At 54.1% G+C, this 26112-nt stretch overlaps 3 protein-coding genes across 4 annotated transcripts in view; all 3 read left to right on the top strand.

Moving 5' to 3' along the window:
• The first annotated feature begins 56 nt into the window (after window positions 1–56).
• Window positions 57–8690, top strand: MTA2 (metastasis associated 1 family member 2). The gene is made up of 18 exons (XM_077759574.1): window positions 57–61; window positions 967–1225; window positions 2041–2134; window positions 3733–3850; window positions 3989–4052; window positions 4231–4348; window positions 4631–4733; window positions 4911–5010; window positions 5148–5336; window positions 5440–5514; window positions 5635–5693; window positions 5876–5973; window positions 6100–6239; window positions 6443–6671; window positions 6870–6959; window positions 7251–7369; window positions 7481–7629; window positions 7861–8690. The coding sequence occupies exons 1-18, from the start codon at window positions 57–59 to the stop codon at window positions 8024–8026; spliced, it is 2175 nt and encodes a 724-aa protein (XP_077615700.1). The 3' UTR covers window positions 8027–8690.
• A 1650-nt stretch (window positions 8691–10340) lies between these two features.
• On the top strand, window positions 10341–22272 carry TUT1 (terminal uridylyl transferase 1, U6 snRNA-specific). 2 transcript variants are annotated; one of them, XM_077759641.1, is made up of 9 exons: window positions 10341–10467; window positions 11761–11951; window positions 13667–13982; window positions 14160–14260; window positions 15573–16042; window positions 20066–20175; window positions 20306–20416; window positions 20571–20663; window positions 21084–22272. In XM_077759641.1, the coding sequence occupies exons 1-9, from the start codon at window positions 10386–10388 to the stop codon at window positions 22226–22228; spliced, it is 2619 nt and encodes an 872-aa protein (XP_077615767.1). In that variant the 5' UTR covers window positions 10341–10385; the 3' UTR covers window positions 22229–22272. The 2 variants fall into 2 exon arrangements, with proteins under 2 accessions (XP_077615767.1, XP_077615766.1); XM_077759640.1 differs by lacking the exons at window positions 10341–10467; window positions 11761–11951; window positions 13667–13982; window positions 14160–14260; window positions 15573–16042 and adding exons at window positions 17077–17388; window positions 17566–17666; window positions 18979–19448.
• Window positions 22273–23204: 932 nt separating this feature from the next.
• Window positions 23205–26112, top strand: part of EEF1G (eukaryotic translation elongation factor 1 gamma) — a 10705-nt gene continuing 7797 nt past the window's right edge. Inside the window, exons 1-4 of the mRNA XM_077759639.1 lie at window positions 23205–23310; window positions 24431–24589; window positions 25300–25363; window positions 25509–25651. Coding sequence (XP_077615765.1) covers window positions 23299–23310; window positions 24431–24589; window positions 25300–25363; window positions 25509–25651 — 378 coding nt within the window. The 5' untranslated portion in view covers window positions 23205–23298. The remainder of the gene's footprint in view (window positions 23311–24430; window positions 24590–25299; window positions 25364–25508; window positions 25652–26112) is intronic.

Below are 26112 nucleotides of genomic sequence, written 5' to 3'. Positions count from 1 at the left end.
GGCTGGGCGCCTCCGGGGCCCTGTGGGGGTGGCGACGAAGGCAAAGAGGAGTGTGGATGCAGTAGGGGAGCGTAGGCCACTCATGCAAATAACAGGCAAAGCCGCTTGCAAATAACCAGGCGCAGCGCAAAGGCGCGCGAGTCTTTCGCGGCCGCAGGCGGAGTTAAGGGGCTCCGGCGAGGAGAGAGTTAAGCCCAGCACCTCTCCCGCCCTCGGAGGAGGGGCCGAGCTGCAACGGAAATAACCGAGCGCCGGGCCGCGGTTGGCCGGAGGGAGCCGAACCTCTTCCGGAAGTAGCCGATCTCTGGGGTCTCGCTCTCCGACCCGAGCCGAGCGCCGGGCCTTGTTCTCCGGATCGGCCGAAGGTGTTCCGGAAGGAGGCGAAACCCAAGGCGGGCAGGGCAAGCCTTCCCGGCGGCCGGCAGATCCCAACGTCTGGTGGGGCTCCGCGGGGGAGGGGGGGAGCCAGAGCCTGGCTCCGGTCCGGCGGGAGCCGAGCTTGTTCCGGAAGAGGCCGAGCGGACCGGCGCTGGCCTCGGCGTCCCGGGCGTGAGGCGGTAGCTGCGGCGGCGACAGCGCGGGCCGGGATGAACCGCGACGGCNGCTGAGAGCCTGCGGGCTGCCCCGACGGCACTCTCGAGGCTGTGTCTGGGGCCCCGGGTCGGGGAGTGGGGCCTGGGAAAGTGGTGCGGAAGGATCTGACAGGGCAGGCAGGGGGCGCGGAGGGCCGAGGCGACAGCTCTGCCACCTGAGCGGGAGCCGCCGGGAGGTTTCCTCTCACCGGGGCGTTATTGTGCGCCTGGGTTCGGAAAGGCGAGGGCCCTGCGCTAGAGCGAACAATTGCTCGCTTGGCCGATACCGGGGTGCAACTACATCGCTGAATTGTGGGAACTGCAGGGGGACCCCCTACTTCTTGTCTCTTCGTTAAGGCTCACTTTTGAGCGAAAGATCGGATATTTGAACTAGGTGGTCAGGGGTGGTGGCGGGGGGGGAAATCCCTTATTTTTCCGTAGTCTCTCTACTTCCACATTTCAGCGTTCTCTCTACCTGGACCCTTATTCTTTTGGTCCTCTCCCGCCTCCTTTCTCTCCTACCCTGGGGCTCTGGCTTTCCCATCTCCTCTGATCTTCCGGGTGCTTCCCCACCCTCTCCTACAGATTACGTCTATTTTGAGAATTCATCCAGCAATCCTTACCTGGTTAGACGGATTGAGGAGCTCAACAAGGTGAGTGGAGCAGAGTCCCACCCCTGTCCCTTCCGGGACCTCCCTCCTTCCACGAGGATCTTTTTCTTTTGAGGTCGCTAACTTCAGGTGGAAGAGAGAGATCCAGAGGAAACTAGCCCTATCCTTAGTGCCCATTCATATTCATTCATTCATTCATTCATTCATTCATTCATTCATTCGGTGTATTCAGGAAAGGCTTTTGAGAGCCAGGTGGGAACTTTCCTATTCTTTCTCTTGGGGGCTANTCAATGTCAGACTTTTTATTTATAATTTCTTGGGTACCTGGGTGGCTCAGTGGGTTGACGGTCCGATTCGATTTTGGCTCAGGGTTATGGGTTGGAGCCCCGAGTTGGGCCCCATGCTGAGTGTGGAGCCTGCTTGATACTGTCTCTCTGTTTCTCTCTTTCTCCCCTCCCCACCTCATGCTGCTCTCTCTTAAAAAAAAGAATCATTAATTTCTTGGGTCCTTCTATTTTCACCCTTTGGAAACTACTTCACCGTTGCTGCTTCTTTGTGTGTTTCCACTTTATTTTTTTATTTTTATTTTTTACTTTTTTTTTTTTGAGAGAGACAAAATGAGGAAGTGTGAGCGGGGGAGGGGCAGAGAGAGAAGGAGAGACACAGAGTCTGAAGCAGGCTCCAGGCTCTGAGCAAGCGTTCAGCACAGAACCCTACGCGGGGCTTGAACCCACAAACCGTGAGATCATGACCTGAGCTGAAGTCGGACGTTTTACTGACTGAGCCACGCAGGTTCCCCTGTGTGTTTCCACTTTAAAACGACCAATTTTAACTGCCGTTTTCTCCCTCACCCTTAGACAGCAAATGGCAACGTGGAGGCAAAGGTGGTGTGCCTTTTCCGGCGAAGGGACATTTCTAGTAGCCTCAACAGCCTGGCTGATAGCAATGCCAGTGAGTGTCTTTGTACCCCCACCCCACCCCCACCCTCCCTGTCTCCCCCTTTCCCATGATCTGAGGTCTGGGCATGTCTCTGCAGGTGTTTCCCCAGTAGCATGCCCAAAGCGGGCTGTGAGTTCGGGGGTGGGAAATGCCTGGTCCACAGGAGGCCTGTTTCTACACGTTGGGGTTGGATGCAGGGTGGAGAGACAATGATAAGGAGAGGCAGGACCTGGCTGTGTGTGTGTGTGTGTGTGTGTGTCCATCCGGATGATAGGTGTGAAGGAAATGATAGAATGTAAATAGGGGAGGAGGAGTAGAGAAGCAGGACCCTGAGGGGCCGTTTTGGGTACATTGGGACAATGGCTGGTGAGCATAAAGGTCAAGGTGAAGAGGAAGAGATTCTACTTAGAAGCCTGAATAACTGGGAAGGAGCCTCAGTGTGTGATCACGAGGTGGTGAGGTGGGGAGAACACACTGAAGGGGCCGAAGAGGAAGCTCGGGAAGTTATTTTGCCCTTTTTCCGCTTTCTCACCTCTTCTTCAGTTGGTCTCCACTCCATTTTACGTTTTTCCCTTTTGCCTTCCCTTCCTTTATGATTTCATCTTCTTTTAAAAAATACAGCTCCTCTCTTCCTTAGTTGTTTTTTCCTTTCCTGCTTTGGCTGTTTTTCCTCTTCCTCTTGTTCTTCCTTCTTAAATTATTTTCCTTATTTCAAGCTGCTTTGAGCATGAAGGGGTTAACTAGGAGCTAGGCCTACCAAGTTCTCTGGCCCTCTGGGGTTTCCAGGCCCATCTGGCAGGGGCTGACCTTGGCCTTGTCCAATCAGAAGGGGTGGGGGGTGTGGTCCCCCCTTGCCTTCACACAGGGTTTCAGCACAGGGTTTCCGGAGCACACAGGCAGAGGGGTGGAGCCCGCTGCACCCCCACCCCCCTTCTCCCTGAGGTTGGGAACAATGCACCAATGAGCCTGGGCCTGTGGCTCTCCTGCCCCCTCCCGCTTTGGTTGGCACCCAGCCAGGTTAACCCTTTTCACCAAGGGTTCGGGGCAAGTCACAGCTCCTGGGAAGGAAGGTGTTGGCACTGGCTTGGGAGGTATTGTCCTTGGAAGCCCCACGAACTGAGTAGCCAAGTGGACGGTGAAGGATTGCGAGCGTTGCCTGATGCTCTGGAGCAAAGGATCTCCTGAAATCTGAAAGGAAGGACTAGTAACCACCACCTTATGTGACAGTTTTTTACCATATTGGGTTTCTGGACCTCCGGCTGGTTTAGCAGGAGAGGCGAGTGTGATATTCCTGCTGGGCCTAGTGTGGGCAGAGTCGTGCTTTCTGAGTGGCGTCTGAGCATCGGTTCCTGGGATTAGGATGGGTTTCTCTGGCGTTCTTTGTACTCTCAGCAGCTGTTCCCCAGGCACTGGCGATGGGGAGCCAGGAGGACCGCAGTGGGGGAGAGGGCCAAGCAGGCAAGCTGGTGGGCTGAGGGTATAAAAGGCAGATGCCTGGGGAGCGCGAAGAAACCAGCCGGGATAGGAAGCGTTTTCCCCCGGTTAGAGTTTCAAGGCGGCTTCTTTCTGAATTTGTTTCCGACTTGACTTCTTCCTCCTTCCTCTCCCAGGGGAGTTTGAGGAGGAGTCAAAGCAGCCGGGGGTGTCAGAGCAGCAGCGACACCAACTGAAGCACCGGGAGCTTTTCCTTTCTCGGCAGTTTGAATCGTTACCAGCCACCCACATAAGGTATGGGACGATCAGGGCCACCGTGGCCTGCGAGCACTTCTTTAGAAGATGGAGAGGAAGGGGGGTGGCATATTGGGGGTGCTGTGCAGGCAGAGGGAACCAGGAGCTCACCCAGGGTTTTGGACCTCTCTTCCCTAGGGGGAAGTGCAGTGTGACCCTCTTGAACGAGACCGACATCTTGAGCCAATACTTGGAAAAGGAGGTGAGAAAGAGGTGTGGGGAGAAGGAGGGGGTGGGGGTGCGCCAGAAGGCAAGAGAAGAGTACGGCTGGAATGAGGGTCAGGTCCACAGACGGCCGGTCATGGGAACCCTGGATGTTGCCCTCCGCCCCTGCCTCTGAGGAGTGCCGCCCGCTTAGATTTTTTGTCCCCCGTCTCCAGGACTGCTTCTTTTACTCACTGGTGTTCGACCCCGTGCAGAAGACACTTCTAGCTGATCAGGGGGAGATCCGAGTTGGGTGCAAATACCAAGCTGAGATCCCAGATCGCCTGGCAGAGGGTAAGCAACAGGACGAGAGCGAGTGGCCACTGAGTCCTGTAACGTCCTCGTCCCCGTGAGCGGTGTGCCCTGGAGTCCTAGGGCCCCATGGCCTTCAGGGCTCTGTGCCATCACCTTGGGCACCGGAAAGGGGCCAGTGGGCACCGGGAGGAAGAAAAGGCTGAAAGCTGAAGTGGCCGCTAGAATCCAGGCAGGAGGCGAGGGGGAGGGGGAGGTGCCGTTGCGTCAAGGCCCCTGTTCCCCTTCTATCCTCCCTGATGTTGCCACCGCCCTGCTCCCCAGGAGAATCTGATAATCGGAACCAGCAGAAGATGGAGATGAAGGTCTGGGACCCAGACAACCCTCTCACGGACCGGCAGATCGATCAGTTTCTCGTGGTGGCCCGGTGAGGGGTGGGTGGATGGGCGAGACGGGCTGGGGGAGGTGGGCACGCTCTGCACCGACTCTCAGAGGTGGACTTGACTGGTTGTTGTGGCCTGTGTGGTTTTCCTCCTCCGGCTTGAGTTCCTCGGGCCGCTCCTGCTTCCTTCTCTCCCTCTTGACTTCTCAATGTCTCCCTTAGGGCTGTGGGGACCTTCGCCAGAGCCCTAGATTGCAGCAGCTCCATTCGGCAGCCAAGCCTGCACATGAGTGCGGCTGCTGCCTCCCGAGATATCACGCTGGTGAGCAGAGGCTGCTGGGCGGTCGGGCGGGCTGGGCTCTGTGGGGACCCGCAGCGCCTGGGGACAGAGGAAGGGTCCCCGAGAGCCCGGCGTGGAGGGTCTCAGGCCATCTCCGTTGCTTCCCACCTTCCCTGCAGTTTCACGCGATGGATACGTTGCAGAGGAATGGCTACGACTTGGCCAAAGCCATGTCGACCCTGGTGCCCCAGGGGGGCCCAGTGCTATGTCGGGACGAGATGGAGGAGTGGTCGGCCTCGGAGGCCATGCTGTTTGAGGAGGCTCTGGAGAAGTATGGCAAGGATTTCAATGATATTCGCCAGGATTTTGTGAGTGGACGGGGCTGGGATGAGAGGTGGAAGAGATGGCGGGTGAGGGAACGAGGACCTGGGGCCAGGCGCCAGCTCAGCTGTCTTCCCTCTGCCTCCTTAGCTGCCTTGGAAGTCACTCGCCAGCATAGTCCAGTTTTATTACATGTGGAAAACCACAGACCGCTACATTCAGCAGGTACGGGCTGGGCTGGGAAGGCTGGGCCGGGGGCCTCCTGCTCACCCCTACCTTTAAAGTTAATGACATGGTCCTGTGGAGGTGCCCTGAGCCTTCTCTTTCTGTTTTCCCTTCTTGCAGAAAAGATTGAAAGCTGCTGAAGCAGACAGCAAACTAAAACAAGTCTATATCCCCACCTAGTAAGTGTGGTAGGCAGGGGAGGCCGGCATGTGTTCTTCCCCCCGCCCCCGCTCAGTGCTCTTCTCAGTGATTGGCGGTGGGCAGGAGAGTCAAGGGCAGAGGGTCAAATGATAGGGATGAGGTGGACATGGACTCTCTTTCTTGACCGGCTCCCGGTTCCTCCCCACACTGTTCCCATTAGTACTAAGCCAAATCCTAACCAGATCATCTCCGTGGGCTCGAAACCTGGCATGAACGGGGCTGGATTCCAGAAGGGCCTGACTTGCGAGAGCTGCCACAGTGAGTTCCAGGGAGGGTCAGGGACCCTGGGAGGCGGGGGGTGGGGTCTTCTCTGGCCCGAGGAGACCTAAGGGGCTCAGGTGGCGTGTCTGTCCCACACTCCCCCTTCTCTCCATGCTCCTGCAGCCACACAGTCTGCACAGTGGTACGCCTGGGGCCCACCTAACATGCAGTGCCGCCTCTGTGCTTCCTGTTGGATCTACTGGAAGAAGTATGGGGGACTGAAGACGCCGACCCAGCTTGAGGGGGCTGCTCGGGGCACAACAGTAAGGACGGACGGGGAGCGGGCAGGGGAGGGCGGTAAGCATGTTGACGTGAGCTTGGTGGGGAGGTGGTGGTTGGGGAGACAGGGCGGTTGGGACGCAGTCGAGATCCGGCAGGAATAAACGGCTTTGGGAAGAGAATGAAGGAAAGAAGGGAGCCTCCGTGCCCACCCACGTGCTCCCTTTTTCCTCTCTCTGTCTTCCAGGAGCCACACTCGAGGGGTCATTTGTCTCGACCAGAAGCCCAAAGTCTCTCCCCCTATACGACCAGCGCCAACCGGGCCAAGCTGCTGGCTAAGAACAGGCAAACATTCCTGCTTCAGACCACAAAGCTGACCCGTCTTGCCAGACGCATGTGCAGGGACCTGTTACAGCCGAGGAGGGCTGCCCGACGACCCTATGCCCCTATCAATGCCAATGCCATCAAGGCAGAGTGTAAGGGCAGGGGCGGTGGGGCTAGTGGCAGGCCGGGGTGCTCTGGCCGGAAGGTAGAGACCGGTGTTCTCTGCAGGTTTAATGACAACAGGGACAGCAGGCCACAGCAGTGTGGTAGGAGATTAGATGTGGCTCCTGGCCATAGGAGAGGCCTGGATAGCGAAGCCCCTTCAGAAGCTTTTCCTCTTTGCTCTCCAGGCTCCATTCGGCTTCCTAAGGCTGCAAAGACTCCATTGAAGATTCACCCTCTGGTGCGGCTGCCCCTGGCAACTATTGTCAAAGATTTGGGTATGGGATGGGGAACCAGACTGTGGGGATGGGATGGGGAACCAGTTAGGGGACAGGGTCACAGTCATCTTTTTACTATCAGAGTCCGAAGAGATTTAGTCTGACACACTGTACTCTTGGAGGCTAATGATGGTCTTTGTAAGCTGTCCCATATTACCATAGTGAGCTGAGGTCACACTCCCATGGGAATTGCCCGGCCGCTTTTGGGGATGCCCCCGGAAACTACATAGAGAAGAGAAAACGTGAAAGTTCTCCAACCCTTTTCTGATTTTTTTTTTTTTTTCTTGGCAGTGGCCCAGGCACCTCTGAAACCAAAAACACCTCGGGGTACCAAGACACCAATCAACAGAAACCAGCTGACCCAGAACCGGGGGCTGGGGGGCATTATGGTGAAACGGGCCTATGAGACTGTGAGTTGATGGCTGGAGTGGGCCGGGCTGACTGGGCGGGCTTGTATTTCTGTTAGGGATCTGTGAGCCCTCTCTCACTGTGCTGCCTGCTCCCCTCTCCCCCAACTCCAGATGGCAGGGCCAGCGGTCCCCTTCTCTGCCAATGGAAGGCCTCTGGCCTCAGGGATTCGCTCAAGCTCACAGCCAGCAGCCAAGCGTCAGAAACTAAACCCGGCGGATGCCCCCAATCCTGTGGTGTTTGTGGCCACAAAGGATACGAGGTAGGGAGCCCATCGTAGGAGGGGCTGAGAGGTTGACAACCCAGATTGGTGAGTAAGGATAATGGGCGTTCTGAGCAAGGCCAGCTCCAGGAAGACTGGGTACAGCATGGGGATGCCAGGACAGAATGGGCCAAAAGGCAGAACTGTGGCATGGAATGGGGCGGGCGGGGGAGGGGTGGTTTACCTCAAGGGTCCCAGCCTTCTTCATTCCGCTCTTATTTTCCTGGCCAGGGCCCTGCGAAAGGCTCTGACCCACCTGGAGATGCGGCGAGCTGCCCGGCGGCCCAACTTGCCCCTGAAGGTGAAGCCACCACTGATTGCAGTGCGGCCCCCGGTCCCACTCTCTGCACCGTCACATCCTGCCAGCACCAACGAGCCCATTGTCCTGGAGGATTGAGCACCTGCAGGGAGGGAGGGAGGTGGGCTGAAAGCTAGAGGGTGGGTGCCCAGGGCACCCAACCTCCCTTCCCTCTAGTATCAAAGGGAATGAGAAGTGAGGGAGGGAGGGAGCAAGTGAGTGTGTGTCCTCAGAGGGTTCGGGGCGCCCTCTGGTGTTACCACTTGGAGGCTTGTCCCCTTCCACGCCTGGTGGTGGCGGGCACACTGCAGGAACTTGGTCCATTGTGGGAACCTAGCCTGTTTTGGGGGGTAGGACCCACAGTTGTCTTGGACAGTTTCGGGGGGGAGGGTTTTTTAATTTTTTAAAAATTTTGCCTCCCTTTGTGAAAGGGGACGGGGGAGGGGAAGAGTAAATTTGATAGGAGGTGGTGGTACCTGGTTGGGGGAGGGGGGCGTGCACTGCCATGACTGCCATGTCTATATCTTCTTTTTTTCTAATGGGGGTTTCTCTTCTTGTCCGGTGTCCGGACTTTTCCTAATTGGAGTTTGAGGCCCCTAAGCTGGCATCAACCCCAGCCCATGCTCTCTCTTTTCCTTCCCTCTCCTTGTCCCCTCTGCCTTTTGTACGCCAATTCTCAGAAATAAAGATCTTTTGTCCGTTTTTTTAACCTCGGATTCTGTAATTGGTTCTTATAGTAACAAATAAAAAGCTGTTTTCTTCAGCTTCTCCCGGCTCAGCTGTTCTCTGCCATGGGGGGAGGGGGGGAGCATGTGTGTATCTTTAGTTGGGGGAATAAAGGACAAAGGGACAGGAAAGATGGGGCTTGCCCTGGGAGCAGCTTTCCGAGATAGGCGGCATAGACAGACAGCCGGGTCCCGCTAGCTTTCTCCAGGGAGGCGAACTGCTCCCCAGCTCCCCAGCTCCCCATGGTGCTGGAACTTAAGCAGACTCATTCAAAACAGTTGCAATCCACCAACTCTCTGGTTGGTGCCTTCCACAGGAAGGGAGGCGAGAAGGTGCTGCTTCTGTTTCCCGACCCTTACCTCTCAGGAAATTCTGGGAGTTGCTGGAAGCCAGGGCAGGATGTAGCCTACCTTGGGCGGGGAGAGGGGCCGGTGCTGCAGAATCCTACCGAGATGTGTGGTTTATTTGCACAAGTTGGCATTTCAAGGAATCTCAAGACCAGCCTCAGTAGCCGCCTGCGTGCTGGGGTCCACTCTAGTGCTGTCTCCTGCATTTTTGGGTTTGGGGAACAAGCCGGAGCAGGGCGCAACAGAGGAGCGCCTTCGGAGAGTGAACAAGAGGTTAATTAAGCCTGTTCTGTGTGTTCCTTCCACACTTTAGAGAGAGGGGAACACATTCAGCAGCTGGGACTTCGCTTAAGGTTTCAGATCTTGAGATGTCTGTTTCAGGTCCAGGGCGCTTTGCACAGTCCAAGGTTGTGGGCCGACAGCCACAGGAGGAGCTGCTTAGCCCATCTGACAGTCCTCTCCATGTCATACGCTCTGTCCCTAGGGCCTCCCCATATCCTTTACTCTCCCCGTTTTGAGCGTACACCTCAGCGGTATCGGGCAGAACTGACCACTCTACCAGTCTGGGGAAAGCAGCATTTTCTGTCTCCAGTGTCTCCGCTCATCTGCCACATGGTAGGTTCCATCGCCTGCCTTGAGATGGGCCGGTGGCTGCGGCGCCTCGTGAGTACACTTCACGCAGCCCACAACTGCGGAAGGAAAGCCTGACTCACCCCGACCGCAGCGATCTGGCTGCGGCTGAGTGGAGTCCAGAAGGCGCCCGCGGGGCTAGAGCTCCCCAACCAGGACGAGGAAGTGGTCCCAGAACGCCCACTTTTTGGGGGAGGACAGAGGGCAGGAGGAAAGAGTAACAGCTCTAAGGAACTTGGGAGTTCAGGGACAGCCTTGAGCTTCGTGAAGTTTCCTCATCCTCCGCCTTTATTCGCCAGGTAAATAAGGGGTAGGGGATGCAGCGCCGCGGGTCTCTAACCGCCCCCTTGAAATAACGTACAAACACCACATTCTGCGACGGGTCAGAAAGTCCAGGGCACGCAGGCTTTAAACCGCCGCCAGCGCCGGCTTTTGTGGCCGCTGTATGAATATTCATGACGCCTTGGGCCAATCAACGCTTAAGTGGCTCAGAGCACACCAATCGGCTTGCCGCATGCAGATAAGTATCAAAGATGGGCGGCTTTTCTTGAAGAGGGTGGAGACTTAAAGCAGGGTGGAAACGGAACCCTAGGCTTAGGGACTCAGTTTCCGGAGGAGTGTACTTGCGCGATTGGCCCTGCTACGTCATTTCCTAGTGGACTGGCGGAAGTTGCTTCCAAGCGGGCTGCGATTTGTAGGCGTGAGTTCCGGTGGCGGCGGGAGTGGTTGTGTGTTGTCCGTACTGGAGAGTCGCGATGGCGGCAGTGGATTCGGATGTCCAGTCGCTGCCTCGTGGCGGTTTCCGCTGCTGCCTCTGCCACGTTACTACAGCCAACCGTAAGCGGTGGCTTGTGAGGGGGTGGTTGTGAGCTTTCGTCTTTGGGTCCGAGTTTTTGTCAAGTCGGTTGGTAGGGTCAATCACCACCCCCCCCATCCTTTTCACTCCGCCTTTACGAAGGGATTGGAGAGTGGGGAAAGCCCCCCCCTCCTTCCCAGTATCCGAAATCTCTACATCCAAAGTTTCATGATCGTATTCCCTCTACGACCGGCGTCTCTTGGACACCCCCTTTGTGCCTGTTACTTGGCTGGGCTCTCGGGCGGGGGGAGGGGAGGGGATTCAGAGATGAAGGAGCTCACCATCTAGAGATGGAGGCAATTCCAGTGCTCTATGGATACGTTTAGACAGCTGTGGGATCACAGAGGAAGTAGCACTTAACTCAGGGAAGCCCTACAGAGGAGCTACGCCAAGGCAGAGATGGGTGAAGTAGCATGGCTTGCCTGACTAGAAAGTGGGTTCCGCAAAGTAAGACGGGATTCTTGTATGAAAGCGCCTTCGGGCTCAATGAAACCTCAGATTCCACTTTTGAAGTCTGGAATCGTGATCTTCCCTTAACTGGAATCGTGATCTTCCTTAAACAGGATCTTCCATTCTTGTTCTTTGTGAATGGCAGTACCTCTGTTTGTCCCGTAGGGCAAGCCAGAAATCCAGGGTCATCTTCCCTGGCTCCACATATACATTGATGACGATAAGCAGCTGACCCCAAATTTAATGATAATAAAAAAATAATAGCTAAACTTTCCCCATGTTTAACATGTACCAGACTCTGACAGGAACTCTATATGCATAATACCTATGTGGTACTGTTAATACCTTCATTTCGTAGATGCACAGAGAGGTTAAGTAACTTGCCCAAGATCTCACACAGCTTGCCGGAGCTGAGAATTAAACTTGGGCAGAGTGACTTCAGATCTTGCACTTGCAATCTCTATACCATACCTAGGGATGATTCATGAGGGAATAGTCTAGGATCCTGTTTTATTTAGTTCTTCTGTATATGACCTGGATAAGTTTCCTGTTAATTTCTTTATAATTTGCAGGTGTTACTCTAGCACTTAGAGACGGTTTAAGTGGTAGCCAGTTCTCTGGGGGAACCACTTAGAGAGAATGTATTATGTAGACAAATGGACAAGAAAGAAAGGTGAACAGAGCCAGGACTTTGTTTATTCAAAGATCACACTTTCTATGGCTCGGAAGGATTAGTAGAATTTAAGTATGTATTTCAGTAAAGTCGGGGGATAGGTCCACGGAAGAGTGATTTGGTTGTTTTTGTTTCATGTTTATCTTTGCAGGGCCCAGCCTAGATGCCCATTTGGGAGGCCGGAAGCACCGGCACTTGGTAGAACTACGAGCTTCCCGAAAGGCCCAGAGTCTTCGAAGTGTGTTTGTCAGCGGCTTTCCCCGGGATGTGGATTCTGCACAGCTTTCTGAGTACTTCGGGGCATTCGGACCTGTGGCCAGTGTCGTCATGGACAAGGACAAGGTAGAGGGAATGGCGCTTGGGGTAAAGAATGAGTCAGGTGTGCCACACACAAAAAGAAATAAGAGAGAAACCAGCAGCCCTGTTTCACCCGGTGCCTTATCCTTGGTGGGCTTGTCGGCGGTGGACAGCACAGTACTTGGGCCAGTCCAGCTCTGTGAGCCTCCCCCCGCCGGCCCCTGCTTGGATTTTATCAGTTCACCAGAGTTGTCAGGGGACTTACTGTCCATTTAATTATTCAGTCAGTCTTCTTCTTCTTCTTTTTTTTTTTAATGTTTTATTTACTTCTGAGAGAGAGAGACACACAGAATCTGAAACAGGCTCCAGGCTCTGAGCTAGCTGTCAGCACAGATCCTGACGCAGGGCTCAAACCCACAAACCGTGAGATCATGACCTGAGCTGAAGTCGGATGCCCAACCGACTGAGTCACCCAGGCGCCCCATGAACTGCTTGGTTTATAATAAGGTTTCAGCAAGTGGTAGCACCTGCTGGGGGTGACTGTATTGAGAAGAGAAAAACGGCCAGGACACAGCCTTCTGAATCTGTCCTCCATGATGCCTTCAGTGGGGTTCTTGACAAAAATATGTGTGCAAAGACAAGGCCAGGGAAGGAGACACCTAATTCCTAGCTGGGGCTTTGGTTCCAAACTTGGTGTTGAACTTGTGAGTCATGTGACTCCTCGGAGTTGGAAGATGGGCCTGGGCCGGCCCAAGTGGCTGTCTTTCTGCTTGTTTCACTGTTTTCTTGCTGTGTTTGGCATAGGGTGGAAGTGAGATGAGTGATAAAATTGACACTTTTAAAGTATACAATTTACTGGTGTTAGTATATTTACAAGGCTCTACACCCATCCTTCTGGAATGTTTATATCACCCCTCGTCTGTGATTCAGGCCTGTGTGCTGGTGAGGCTGTTCCCCCTGTCCCACTGCTCCATTAATTAATTAATTAATTAATTAATCTTTTTTTTATTAAAAAAATTTTTTTAATGTTTTATTTATTTCTGAGAGAGAGAGAGAGACAGCGTGAGCAGGGGAGGATCAGAGAGAGAGGGAGACACAGAATCTGAAGCAGGCTCCAGGCTCTGAGCTAGCTGTCAGCACAGAGCCCGATGTGGGACGCTTAACTGACTGGGCCACCCAGGCGCCCCACTCCATTAATTTTAATTTGTGGATGCGGTGTGAGGTAGGGGGTCCAACATCATTCTTTTGCATTTGGCTGTCCAGTTGTCCCAGCACCCTGTGTCAAGAAGACTAATCTTTCCTCATTGAATAGTTTTGACAACTGTGTTAGCAATCAGTTGACCATCAAGGTATGGATTTAATTTCTGGAGTGTCCATTCCATTCCCTTCGTCTTTTTCTTAAAGTTTATTTATTTATTTAGAGAGAGACAGAGATAGTGTGAGTGGGGGAGGAGCAGAAAGAGAGGGAGACCGAGAATCCCAAGCAGGCTCTGCACTGTGAGTGCTGAGCCCAGCTTGGGGCTCAAACCCATGAAACCGTGAGATCATGACCTGAGTGGTAGTTGGACACTTAACCGACTAGACCACCCAGGCACCCCAAGAATTGTTTATCTAAGTATGTTCCCTGTTCAGAAACATTAAGCAAATATTCCCAATTTAGAGGGTGGTCCCATTTTCAAAGAATTTCACCCACTGTCAAACCATGTGTTTGGATTCTTGGTTCCAAAACCGTGATCAGTGCCCCTCTTGTGATCTGCCAGGGAGTTTTTGCTATCGTGGAGATGGGGGACCTAGAGACCCGGGAAGCTGTCTTGGCACAGCCCCAGCACAGCCTGGGAGGACATCGCCTGCGGGTCCGGCCACGGGAGCAGAAAGAGTTCCAGAGCCCTGCCTCCAGATCCCCCAAAGGGGTGGCCGCTGACAGTCACCAGCTGGCCAAAGCACTAGCCGAGGCCCCAGACGTCGGGGCACAAATGGTGAAGCTCGTGGGGCTGATGGAGTTGTCTGAGACCGAGCGGCAGCTTCGGAGCCTCGTCGTGGCCCTGATGCAGGAGGTCTTCACAGAGTTCTTCCCCGGTGAGTCCGCTCCCTTTCCGTGTCTCCCTGTCCTTCCATCTGCCGAGTCCGCGTCCCCGGCTCCCCCGCAGCTAAAGCCATTTATCCGGCTGCTCTTCCCTCTTTGTGCCCCAGCGCTCTTCCACCCCATGCTCTTCTCTAATGTCGCCCCACTTTTATTTTCTGCGTGGTGCCCAGGCTGTGTGGTCCACCCTTTTGGGTCTTCCATAAACAGTTTTGATGTCCATGGCTGTGATCTTGACCTCTTCCTGGATTTGGGTGACTTGGAAGAGTCCCAGGTGAGTGAGCAGGAAGGCAGCTAGGAAGAGTCAGTGGGGACGGTCATCTCTCTCAGGCTTAGTTCCTCACCTGTAAAATGGGGATAATAGAAACTACCTAAAAGGGTATTGTCATCAGAGAATGTGAATGTGGATGGGTATTAGATAAGAGTGAATGTGAATTGACAGAGGGATACGTGGCATTTATAATGGGACTCAGATTTCAAAGCGGTGTATATAATGCCTCATTTTGGGAAAAAAATATATAAAAAAGCGTACAATAGAGTGATTTGGGGGTTATGTCTTTGCTTGTCTATATTTTATAATATATAGTTCCTGCTTTTGGAATAGGAAAGGTTGTTAGTATTTTTGTAAAAGGCTTTGTTTTTTAGAGCAGTTTTAGGTTTACAGGAAAACTGAGCAGAAAGTACAGAGTTTTCATCTACTCCCTACTTCACAAAAAGGGTTATTTTAAACTAGCTTTTTTAAAGTCTATTTATTCGTTTTTGAGAGAGAGAGCAGAGGCGGTGGAGGGGCAGAGAGAGAGAGAGAGAGAGAGAGAGAGAGAGAGACAGAATCCGAAGCAGGCTCCAGGCTCCGAGCTATGAGCACAGAACCCGACATAGGGCTTGAACCCACAGACCATGAGATGATGTACTGAGCCGAAGTTGGACGTTTAACCCACTGAGCCATCCAGATACCCCACATAAAGGGCATTTTTAAAAATAAATTCATCATTCTTCTTTTCTTTCTCCCTACGCACGCACACATGCACACACACTTTGTGTTTTCAGAATCATTTGAGAGCAGGTTGCATATGTGATGCCCGGAATAGTCCTATTCCAAGTCCTATGGCTTGAACCCATCAGCAGTGAGATCATGACCTGAGCTGAAGTTGGACGCTTAACCGACTGAGCCACCCAGATGCCCCAAAAGATTATTTTTAATGTAATTAAGTTGATTTATTTTTAAGTTTGTTTTTTTTTGAGAGAGAGAGAATGTACGAGCAGAGGAGGGCAGAGAGAGAGGGAGGGAGAGAATCCCAAGCAGGCTCTGCACCCTCAGCACCGAGCCCGATGCGGGGCTTGATCTCATGAACTGTGGGATTGTGACTTGAGCCAAAATCAAGAGTCAGACACTTAACTGACTAAGCCACCCAGGCACCCAGGTTATTTTTAATTTCAGAGCGGGATTGTGAGGATGAGTGGAGTTAATATATATAAAGCCCTTGCAATGGGGCCAGCATGTCAGCAGTAATAGATCTTGGGGAGTGTTGCCCACGTGGGGAACGGCAAGAGAGGTGACTGTTCACTCAGATCATTTCTATCCACAGCCAGCCCCAAAGGCTCCAGAGTCTCCGTCTTTGGATTCGGCCCTTGCATCCCCACTGGATCCTCAAGCCCTGGCCTGTACCCCGGCTTCTCCATCAGACTCACAGCCTCCTTCTCCCCAAGACTCGGAAGCCCTGGACTTTGAAACCCCCTCCTCTTCACTGGCACCCCAGACTCCGGACTCTGCTTTGGCCTCTGAGACCCTTGCATCTCCCCAGTCCCTGCCTCCAGCCTCCCCACTGCAGGAGGACCGGGGAGAGGGGGACCTGGGGAAGGCCCTGGAACTAGCAGAGGCCCTGAAAGAGGGGGAGAAAAGGGACGGGGTGGCCATGCTGGAGTTGGTGGGATCCATTCTTCGGGGCTGTGTCCCTGGAGTGTATCGAGTCCAAACTGTGCCCTCTGCCCGGCGCCCTGTGGTCAAGTTTTGCCATCGGCCTTCAGGTCTCCACGGTGATGTCTCCCTCAGTAACCGGTACTTTTGTTGTGGGGGTGGGGCGGTTTGGAAAGGGCAGCCTGGAGCGCTGGGGTGGTGAGGAGGGAGCCCCTGTGCGGGAAGCTCCTGCCTTGCTGAGCGTCCAGGTTATCCTTGTTTGGTCCCATCCCTCTTTCTGCCACTTGTCACCTGTCTGGCATCCATTTTCATGAACGTAAAGTGTGTTCCTTGGGATACTGTTCTTAGGGGATTTAGGAAAGAGTCAGGGTGGAGTAAGTTGGGAAATGCTAAGTTAGATGCAAATAGGTTTCTCCCNATTAAAAAAATTTTTTTAATGTTTTATTTATTTCTGAGAGAGAGAGAGAGACAGCGTGAGCAGGGGAGGATCAGAGAGAGAGGGAGACACAGAATCTGAAGCAGGCTCCAGGCTCTGAGCTAGCTGTCAGCACAGAGCCCGATGTGGGACGCTTAACTGACTGGGCCACCCAGGCGCCCCACTCCATTAATTTTAATTTGTGGATGCGGTGTGAGGTAGGGGGTCCAACATCATTCTTTTGCATTTGGCTGTCCAGTTGTCCCAGCACCCTGTGTCAAGAAGACTAATCTTTCCTCATTGAATAGTTTTGACAACTGTGTTAGCAATCAGTTGACCATCAAGGTATGGATTTAATTTCTGGAGTGTCCATTCCATTCCCTTCGTCTTTTTCTTAAAGTTTATTTATTTATTTAGAGAGAGACAGAGATAGTGTGAGTGGGGGAGGAGCAGAAAGAGAGGGAGACCGAGAATCCCAAGCAGGCTCTGCACTGTGAGTGCTGAGCCCAGCTTGGGGCTCAAACCCATGAAACCGTGAGATCATGACCTGAGTGGTAGTTGGACACTTAACCGACTAGACCACCCAGGCACCCCAAGAATTGTTTATCTAAGTATGTTCCCTGTTCAGAAACATTAAGCAAATATTCCCAATTTAGAGGGTGGTCCCATTTTCAAAGAATTTCACCCACTGTCAAACCATGTGTTTGGATTCTTGGTTCCAAAACCGTGATCAGTGCCCCTCTTGTGATCTGCCAGGGAGTTTTTGCTATCGTGGAGATGGGGGACCTAGAGACCCGGGAAGCTGTCTTGGCACAGCCCCAGCACAGCCTGGGAGGACATCGCCTGCGGGTCCGGCCACGGGAGCAGAAAGAGTTCCAGAGCCCTGCCTCCAGATCCCCCAAAGGGGTGGCCGCTGACAGTCACCAGCTGGCCAAAGCACTAGCCGAGGCCCCAGACGTCGGGGCACAAATGGTGAAGCTCGTGGGGCTGATGGAGTTGTCTGAGACCGAGCGGCAGCTTCGGAGCCTCGTCGTGGCCCTGATGCAGGAGGTCTTCACAGAGTTCTTCCCCGGTGAGTCCGCTCCCTTTCCGTGTCTCCCTGTCCTTCCATCTGCCGAGTCCGCGTCCCCGGCTCCCCCGCAGCTAAAGCCATTTATCCGGCTGCTCTTCCCTCTTTGTGCCCCAGCGCTCTTCCACCCCATGCTCTTCTCTAATGTCGCCCCACTTTTATTTTCTGCGTGGTGCCCAGGCTGTGTGGTCCACCCTTTTGGGTCTTCCATAAACAGTTTTGATGTCCATGGCTGTGATCTTGACCTCTTCCTGGATTTGGGTGACTTGGAAGAGTCCCAGGTGAGTGAGCAGGAAGGCAGCTAGGAAGAGTCAGTGGGGACGGTCATCTCTCTCAGGCTTAGTTCCTCACCTGTAAAATGGGGATAATAGAAACTACCTAAAAGGGTATTGTCATCAGAGAATGTGAATGTGGATGGGTATTAGATAAGAGTGAATGTGAATTGACAGAGGGATACGTGGCATTTATAATGGGACTCAGATTTCAAAGCGGTGTATATAATGCCTCATTTTGGGAAAAAAATATATAAAAAAGCGTACAATAGAGTGATTTGGGGGTTATGTCTTTGCTTGTCTATATTTTATAATATATAGTTCCTGCTTTTGGAATAGGAAAGGTTGTTAGTATTTTTGTAAAAGGCTTTGTTTTTTAGAGCAGTTTTAGGTTTACAGGAAAACTGAGCAGAAAGTACAGAGTTTTCATCTACTCCCTACTTCACAAAAAGGGTTATTTTAAACTAGCTTTTTTAAAGTCTATTTATTCGTTTGTGAGAGAGAGAGCAGAGGCGGTGGAGGGGCAGAGAGAGAGAGAGAGAGAGAGAGAGAGAGAGAGACAGAATCCGAAGCAGGCTCCAGGCTCCGAGCTATGAGCACAGAACCCGACATAGGGCTTGAACCCACAGACCATGAGATGATGTACTGAGCCGAAGTTGGACGTTTAACCCACTGAGCCATCCAGATACCCCACATAAAGGGCATTTTTAAAAATAAATTCATCATTCTTCTTTTCTTTCTCCCTACGCACGCACACATGCACACACACTTTGTGTTTTCAGAATCATTTGAGAGCAGGTTGCATATGTGATGCCCGGAATAGTCCTATTCCAAGTCCTATGGCTTGAACCCATCAGCAGTGAGATCATGACCTGAGCTGAAGTTGGACGCTTAACCGACTGAGCCACCCAGATGCCCCAAAAGATTATTTTTAATGTAATTAAGTTGATTTATTTTTAAGTTTGTTTTTTTTTGAGAGAGAGAGAATGTACGAGCAGAGGAGGGCAGAGAGAGAGGGAGGGAGAGAATCCCAAGCAGGCTCTGCACCCTCAGCACCGAGCCCGATGCGGGGCTTGATCTCATGAACTGTGGGATTGTGACTTGAGCCAAAATCAAGAGTCAGACACTTAACTGACTAAGCCACCCAGGCACCCAGGTTATTTTTAATTTCAGAGCGGGATTGTGAGGATGAGTGGAGTTAATATATATAAAGCCCTTGCAATGGGGCCAGCATGTCAGCAGTAATAGATCTTGGGGAGTGTTGCCCACGTGGGGAACGGCAAGAGAGGTGACTGTTCACTCAGATCATTTCTATCCACAGCCAGCCCCAAAGGCTCCAGAGTCTCCGTCTTTGGATTCGGCCCTTGCATCCCCACTGGATCCTCAAGCCCTGGCCTGTACCCCGGCTTCTCCATCAGACTCACAGCCTCCTTCTCCCCAAGACTCGGAAGCCCTGGACTTTGAAACCCCCTCCTCTTCACTGGCACCCCAGACTCCGGACTCTGCTTTGGCCTCTGAGACCCTTGCATCTCCCCAGTCCCTGCCTCCAGCCTCCCCACTGCAGGAGGACCGGGGAGAGGGGGACCTGGGGAAGGCCCTGGAACTAGCAGAGGCCCTGAAAGAGGGGGAGAAAAGGGACGGGGTGGCCATGCTGGAGTTGGTGGGATCCATTCTTCGGGGCTGTGTCCCTGGAGTGTATCGAGTCCAAACTGTGCCCTCTGCCCGGCGCCCTGTGGTCAAGTTTTGCCATCGGCCTTCAGGTCTCCACGGTGATGTCTCCCTCAGTAACCGGTACTTTTGTTGTGGGGGTGGGGCGGTTTGGAAAGGGCAGCCTGGAGCGCTGGGGTGGTGAGGAGGGAGCCCCTGTGCGGGAAGCTCCTGCCTTGCTGAGCGTCCAGGTTATCCTTGTTTGGTCCCATCCCTCTTTCTGCCACTTGTCACCTGTCTGGCATCCATTTTCATGAACGTAAAGTGTGTTCCTTGGGATACTGTTCTTAGGGGATTTAGGAAAGAGTCAGGGTGGAGTAAGTTGGGAAATGCTAAGTTAGATGCAAATAGGTTTCTCCCTTTCCTCCCTCTCCCCCACTTTCTTTATCTTTCTCTCTTTCCTTGCCTCTTTTTCTCCCTCCCTTCTTGTCTTTGTTTCTTTCCATATGAAAGGCTTTGTTTGAGCAGTCTTGTGGAATGGCCTGTCCAGGAGGGGCATATGGGATGTAGTGTTTTCCTCAAACACATTGATGACTTCTGTCTACTGGTTTGCATGACCGCTATGTCCGCAAACACTTGGGAAACCCTCTTTTGGCCTTCTTCCAGTGGCCCCCGTTCTGCAAGCCTGGAATGAGAATTGGGGGAGGGGGATGAAAAGTTCCGAGTGTCCCCAAGCACTGACACCCCGGTCTTTGTTCCAGGCTGGCCCTGCATAACTCTCGCTTCCTGAGTCTCTGCTCTGAGCTGGATGGGCGAGTACGGCCCCTCGTTTATACCCTCCGCTGCTGGGCTCAGGGCCGAGGGCTGTCAGGTGAGGGGGAAGCAGGAGACTTGGGGCGGGGCTGGTGTTGGGGCAAAGGGAGGGAAGGGGCGGCAGGTGCAGGAACCAGGGAGGGTGTTAGATGGCATCCTGAATCTAACTGGAATTATCATTTACCCAGGGAGTGGCCCCCTTCTCAGTAACTACGCCCTGACCTTGCTCGTGATCTATTTCCTTCAGACCAGGGACCCTCCTGTGTTGCCCACTGTATCCCAGCTCACCCAGAAAGCAGGTACAGCAGCCTGGCTTCACCCTCTGCATCTTGTTAGCGGCAGTTGTTCTCTATCCCGTTTAGATGTGCCAACCTACCCCAGGAATGAGGTCTCTGCTCGGCTCCCCAAATCTTCCTGCTTCCAGGCTCACCCTCCCCTTTTACACTTTCACAGGTGAGGGCGAACAGGTGCACGTTGATGGCTGGGACTGTAGTTTCCCCAGGGATGCCACACGACTGGAGCCCAGCACCAATAAGGAGCCCCTCAGTGAGTTTGGGGAGCCCGGTAAAGGATTAATAAATGATGTTAGTCACAGCCGTAGATAACATAGCTCAGGTCCTGTTTGCCAGGCACGGTTCTCGTGCCACCTCGTGGGAAAGCTAGTATTGTGACTGCCACTTTACGGATGAAGAAACCGTGCGTTGTGCGTTGGAGCAGTTGAGGGGCCTGCTCAAGGTCACACTGGTAGCCAGCGAGGGGAAGGAGCAGCGTCTGGGCAACAATGTTGCTGGGGGCCGGGGAGAGAGGCTGGACCTTTTATCTAGAGAGACCGGAGGAGCCTGGTCTGACCCTCTTCTGAGCTCCTTGGAAGGGAACAGGAAGTCCTCCGGGAATTCCTCTAGTGCCGGCCTGGCTCCGTTCTGGCCCCTAAGTAACCCCCTCTGCCTGGTCTTCCTCCTTCTCCAGGTTCTCTGCTAGCCCAGTTCTTCTCCTGCGTCTCTTGCTGGGATCTTCGTGGCTCACTGCTGTCCCTGCGGGAGGGTCAGGCACTGCCTGTGGCAGAGGGCCTGCCCTCTAATCGCTGGGAGGGTCTGCGCCTTGGCCCCGTGAATCTCCAGGACCCCTTTGACCTGAGTCACAATGTGGCAGCCAACGTGACCAGCCGGGTGGCCGGGAGGCTGCAGAACTGTTGCCGAGCGGCAGCCAATTACTGCCGGAGCCTGCAGTACCAGCGCCGCTCCTCGCGGGGTCGGGACTGGGGGCTGCTCCCCCTTCTGCAGCCCAGCTCCCCTAGCTCCCTGCTGTCCGCAACGCCCATCCCCTTACCCCCTGCTCCCTTCAGCCGGCTCACCGCGGCCCTGGCCCAGGTGTTAAGGGAAGCACTGGGATGCCATATAGAACAGGGAACCAAGAGACTGCGGTCGGAGGGAGGTGGACCCGAGGAGTCTCCCCAGGGAGGGACAAGCAAAAGACTGAAGCGAGACGGACAGGAAAACAGCTGGGACGAGGGGCGGGAGGAGCAGCAGGGATGTACGGGAGACCCCAGCGAAGACGGGGTGGAGGAAATGGTCATAGAGGTTGGAGAGACGGTGCAGGACTGGGCCGTGGGGAGCCCTGGGCGGCCCGGGGAGCCACCCCATGTGACGGGGAAGCACCTAGCCCCTGGAGAGGAGGGGCGGGCAGGCCACGTGGCGCTGGCAGAGCAGGGGCCCAAAGGACCTGAGGCAGCAGGAGAAGGGGCTCGGAGTGAGGCAGGGAAGGGGGAGTCCCTCTCAGCGAGCTGGCGCTGTGCCTTGTGGCACCGAGTGTGGCAGGGCCGGCGGCGTGCCCGGCGGCGCCTGCAGCAGCAAACCAAGGATCGAGACGGAGGCGGTGCCGGTGCGGCAGAGTGGCTGGCGGTGGAGGCTCAGGTGACCCAGGAGCTGAGAGGGCCCAGCAATGCTGCACAGAGGCCGGCGGCTGGGCCACTCCTGACCTTTGTGGCGGTCGCCTCCCAGGCTGACCAGACTCTCACTGTGACCCCGCTCCAGGATTCTCAAGGCCTGTTCCCTGACCTCCATCATTTCTTACAGGTTTTCCTCCCTCAAGCACTTCGAAACCTCCTCAAGTGAAGACAGGGACCCGAAGGGGCAATAAAGCTGCTACTTAATAAACACTACAGTGTCCTCTAATTTCCACCCGGTAGTACTCCGCCTTCCACCCAGTACTTGCCCTCCCCAGACCTTACTGCCTCCTCTCAGAGGTGCCTTTGGCCACCCGAAAACTCTGTCCGCCTGTTCCATCACACCAGCCGTCACAACTCGCAGCGAGTGCCTGGGAGGGCGTGTTCCTGCTCCTGGAGCCCAGCCAGCAGGGTTCCTGAAACTGGGGTGCTGGGTGGGTGGCTTGGGCAGTAGCTGTGAGGAGAACCAGGTTTGCCTCCAGGTTTACCTTGCTGCCCAGATTTATATGGTGACGGCGTGAAACGGGTTCAGGGTTACCCATCGTGAGTGAACTGCCCGTACGTACTGGGCGCAAGGGATCGGCTGTGTCGGCCCTCCCCTGCTGCAGGCCCAGCACCAGAGCCGTTCTTGCAGGGACTGCATCCCGGGGCCATAGGGTGGCTTAATGGGAGGAAACCTCACTTCTGCAGAGGGTTTGTGACCTGGGCTCCCGTTGGATACTCATCCTCTAGAAAACCTGAGTGGGAACACATGGGATTATCCGCGCGGGAGTTATTTCCGCTCCAGTGAGTGTCCCACAACCTTGATGTTAGGGACTTGGCACAGTGTTCCCGAGATGGAGGGAAACGGCTCTGGGACCCCCCGCGCGGCGCGGCCCGGGCAGCTGTGCCACGTCGCCGCCCAGGAGAGGCCCTGGAGCCCGGCCCATTCTCACAGTTTTCCCTCCGCGCCTTCCACCTCCACGTCGGGCCTCGGATTGGCCATGCCTGAGGGGCGGGGCCAGTCGAGAGTCCCACCGCGCAGGCGCAAGCTCTTCTGCTCAGACCAGCAGGCCCCACCCCTCTCTTTTCCCGATTCAGCTGCCGCAGGATACCGAACTGTCGTGCGTATGCCTTCTATGCCGTCTTCGCTTTGCGGCTGCTGTTTCTCCACGGCTCTCCCCTTCCCCCCCTCCTCTCCCGGACGGCTTACTTTGCGGCAGCGCCGAGAGCCCCACCCCCTTTCTCTGCGGAATCACCATGGCGGCTGGGGTAAGTTTGCCGGCTCTGGCTATCCAGCTTGCCGTATCCGACGCCATCCTCTGCTCGAGTGGGGCCCTCCGGCGTCAGAGGAGTTCTGGGGCCGCGTGGGGAACTGATGCGGGGTCTAGAGATCGTACTGCTGGAGAGCAAGGCTTCCAGACCCTGGAGGGGAACTGAGGCTGGGGCTCTCGGAGGCCAAAGAGGTGGAAGGGTCTGGGGTAGTGGAGAAAAGAGAGGTCGGGTCCTGGTCCTCAGGGCCCTGAGAAAAGGGTTCGGGTTCGCTGCCGCCTCGAGACGGGATATCCGGGCGGGTTGACAACTTTTGCGACCGTTTTGTGGGGGCAGCAGCGGGGACTGGGTAAAGACTAGAGTCTTTGTGGGTACGTACGGCTGTCCACGGCCAAGGGTTCGTCACAGGGGAGGCTGGGGAATGAGAGGAATCTCCGGGCGGTGGAGTCGGGCCAGCTGGCCCGTGCCGACCAGGTTAAGAGAAGGAGAAGCTCCTGCCAAGGAACTCACTGCGGGACAGGACCGGGGGGACGGTATGCGTGACAAGAAGGAACGGGCGTTAGGGTTCACCGGGCTGTTTTGGGAGGAGAAGATGCCATTCGGTCTCGCCTGGCTGTTCTGAAGGGAACGTGGAAATGGACAGGGGTGTGTGAGAAGCAGGGATAATGCTTTAAAGGGGTGAGCGGCTCGCAGTGCAGCAGGCAAGTCCTCGCCAGCCATCAATGAATGAAACCAGGGAGAGGAGTGTGTGTGCGTGTGTTTGTGTGTCGGCAGGTGGAGTCTGCGGGAGCTAGTAGTTCTGGGTTTCTGGAAGATGTATTTGAGGGGATGAGAATGCTTCTAGAGTTGTCCTTAGGGAAGGTCAAGCCTGTCAACAAGCTTTATTTAGCAGTCAGTGTGTGGTTCTGTCCCCGATATTTCAGAGGACTCTGATTACACATGACCGATGCTAGAGAATTGGGTTCACCAGAGTGGGTAACAGAGGGAATTGAATGGGTTGGAAAAAACTCAGGGAATTTATTCCTGGAGGTGACATTAGGACTGGGACTCTTCTACTTGTTAATATCCTTCACCTCTCTCTGCCCTGACCTCCTATCCCCCACCCCTCTTTCTCCCACAGACCCTGTACACATATCCTGAAAACTGGAGGGCCTTCAAGGCTCTCATTGCTGCTCAGTACAGCGGGGCTCAGGTCCGCGTGCTCTCCGCACCACCCCACTTCCACTTTGGCCAAACCAACCGCACCCCTGAATTTCTTCGTAAATTTCCTGCCGGCAAGGTGAGTAGGACAGTGGAGAGGGGGTCTCGGTCTCAGGTCCTGAGAATCCAAGGAGGCCTGAAGACAATCTCCATCTTTAAAAGGGCGCTTTCCATATTATAACTTTTTTTTTTTTTAACATTTCATTGACTTACAAGTTCTCTTATTTTGAGATTGTGTGTTTGCACGTATTTAGAAATAATGCAGAGGCTGCTCCGTGACCTGCTGTAAAATTCACAGGTTTCTTTGTGGGAGAGAGAATGAGTTTTGACTGTTTTTAGTGCAAGTGTATCAGGTGTCTGCCATGAGCTGACCGACGGCTCGTAGACATCCATAAATAACCATGCTAAACAGCAAAGATAAATGCAGTGTGGGGAGTACCACCCCACTTTCAAGAATACGGACAGAGCTAGGACATTTGGTTTCTGGCCTTTTGCCTATTTGAGGGATTTTACGTAAACGTTTGATAATATCTAAATCTTTTGGGTTTTCCATATGGGTTCAGATTGTATGGGATACCAGCTAACTTAAGTATTTTTGGTTCCGGAGTTCCAGACTGTACCAATAGCGTGTACCGATAGTTGGTTAGTAAGGGTCATCAGCCTTCTAGAAGAACTTTTATCCAAAACAACTTCAGTTCCTGGGATTGGCTAGTGAAAAATTACTGTGTATTTTACGCGTTATTATTACTATCTTTTTAACGTTACTTCTCCTTTGACCGTTTTGTCCAGGTTCCAGCATTTGAGGGGGACGATGGATTCTGTGTGTTCGAGAGCAATGCCATTGCCTACTATGGTAATTTGCAGTGGGTGTGGGGATGGGAAGATCTGGAATGAAAGAGGTAGGGGAGGATAAGGGTGAGCTGGAGAGGAATTTTCAGGGACCTTGGTTGGTGTTGGCAGGACCCCAAAGTTCTGACCTTTGTGCTCTGCCTCTGCAGTGAGCAATGAGGAGCTGCGGGGAAGTACTCCTGAGGCTGCAGCCCAGGTGGTGCAGTGGGTGAGCTTTGCCGATAGCGACATAGTGCCCCCAGCCAGTACCTGGGTGTTCCCCACCTTGGGCATCATGCACCACAACAAGCAGGTAAGCCTTGGAACTTTGGGGGGAGGCCAGGGGCAGGGAGGGCATCAGCTCCCGAGTGTCGGGGAGTAAGGAATAAAATAGACGGAGGAAAACAGATGCTAAGAACATACGGGTAATGAAAGACCTAACCTTTGGGGTGTGAGTTTGGAGCGCTGGGCTGTCAGTGGTATCCAGGTTGTGTTGTCACATAGACCCAGTGGAGGTGGGGCCTGTCGTGAGTGGTCAGGGGAGAGATTTCTGCTGTAGAAAAGCTCTGCCAGATGGCAGGAAGGCGGTTAAACCGGGTGACCGCTGAGGTTCCTTCTAAAACCCAAAAATACAGTACTGTGGTCAGTATAGCGGGAAATTAAGCCAGGCTGCACCATGAAGAAATTTGACATTGAGAGCTTCAGTGTCTGATACATTGGGGATGAGCCAGAACTTAGTAAGTGAAATCGCTACCTTAGTTCTATTGTCGGGGG

The sequence above is a fragment of the Crocuta crocuta genome, unplaced genomic scaffold, assembly GCF_008692635.1.
Source record: "Crocuta crocuta isolate KB4526 unplaced genomic scaffold, BGI_CrCroc_1.0 scaffold53, whole genome shotgun sequence".
Lineage (NCBI taxonomy): Eukaryota > Metazoa > Chordata > Mammalia > Carnivora > Hyaenidae > Crocuta > Crocuta crocuta.
Note: the sequence above shows the minus strand (reverse complement) of the source record. Positions and strands in the feature narration are given on the sequence as shown.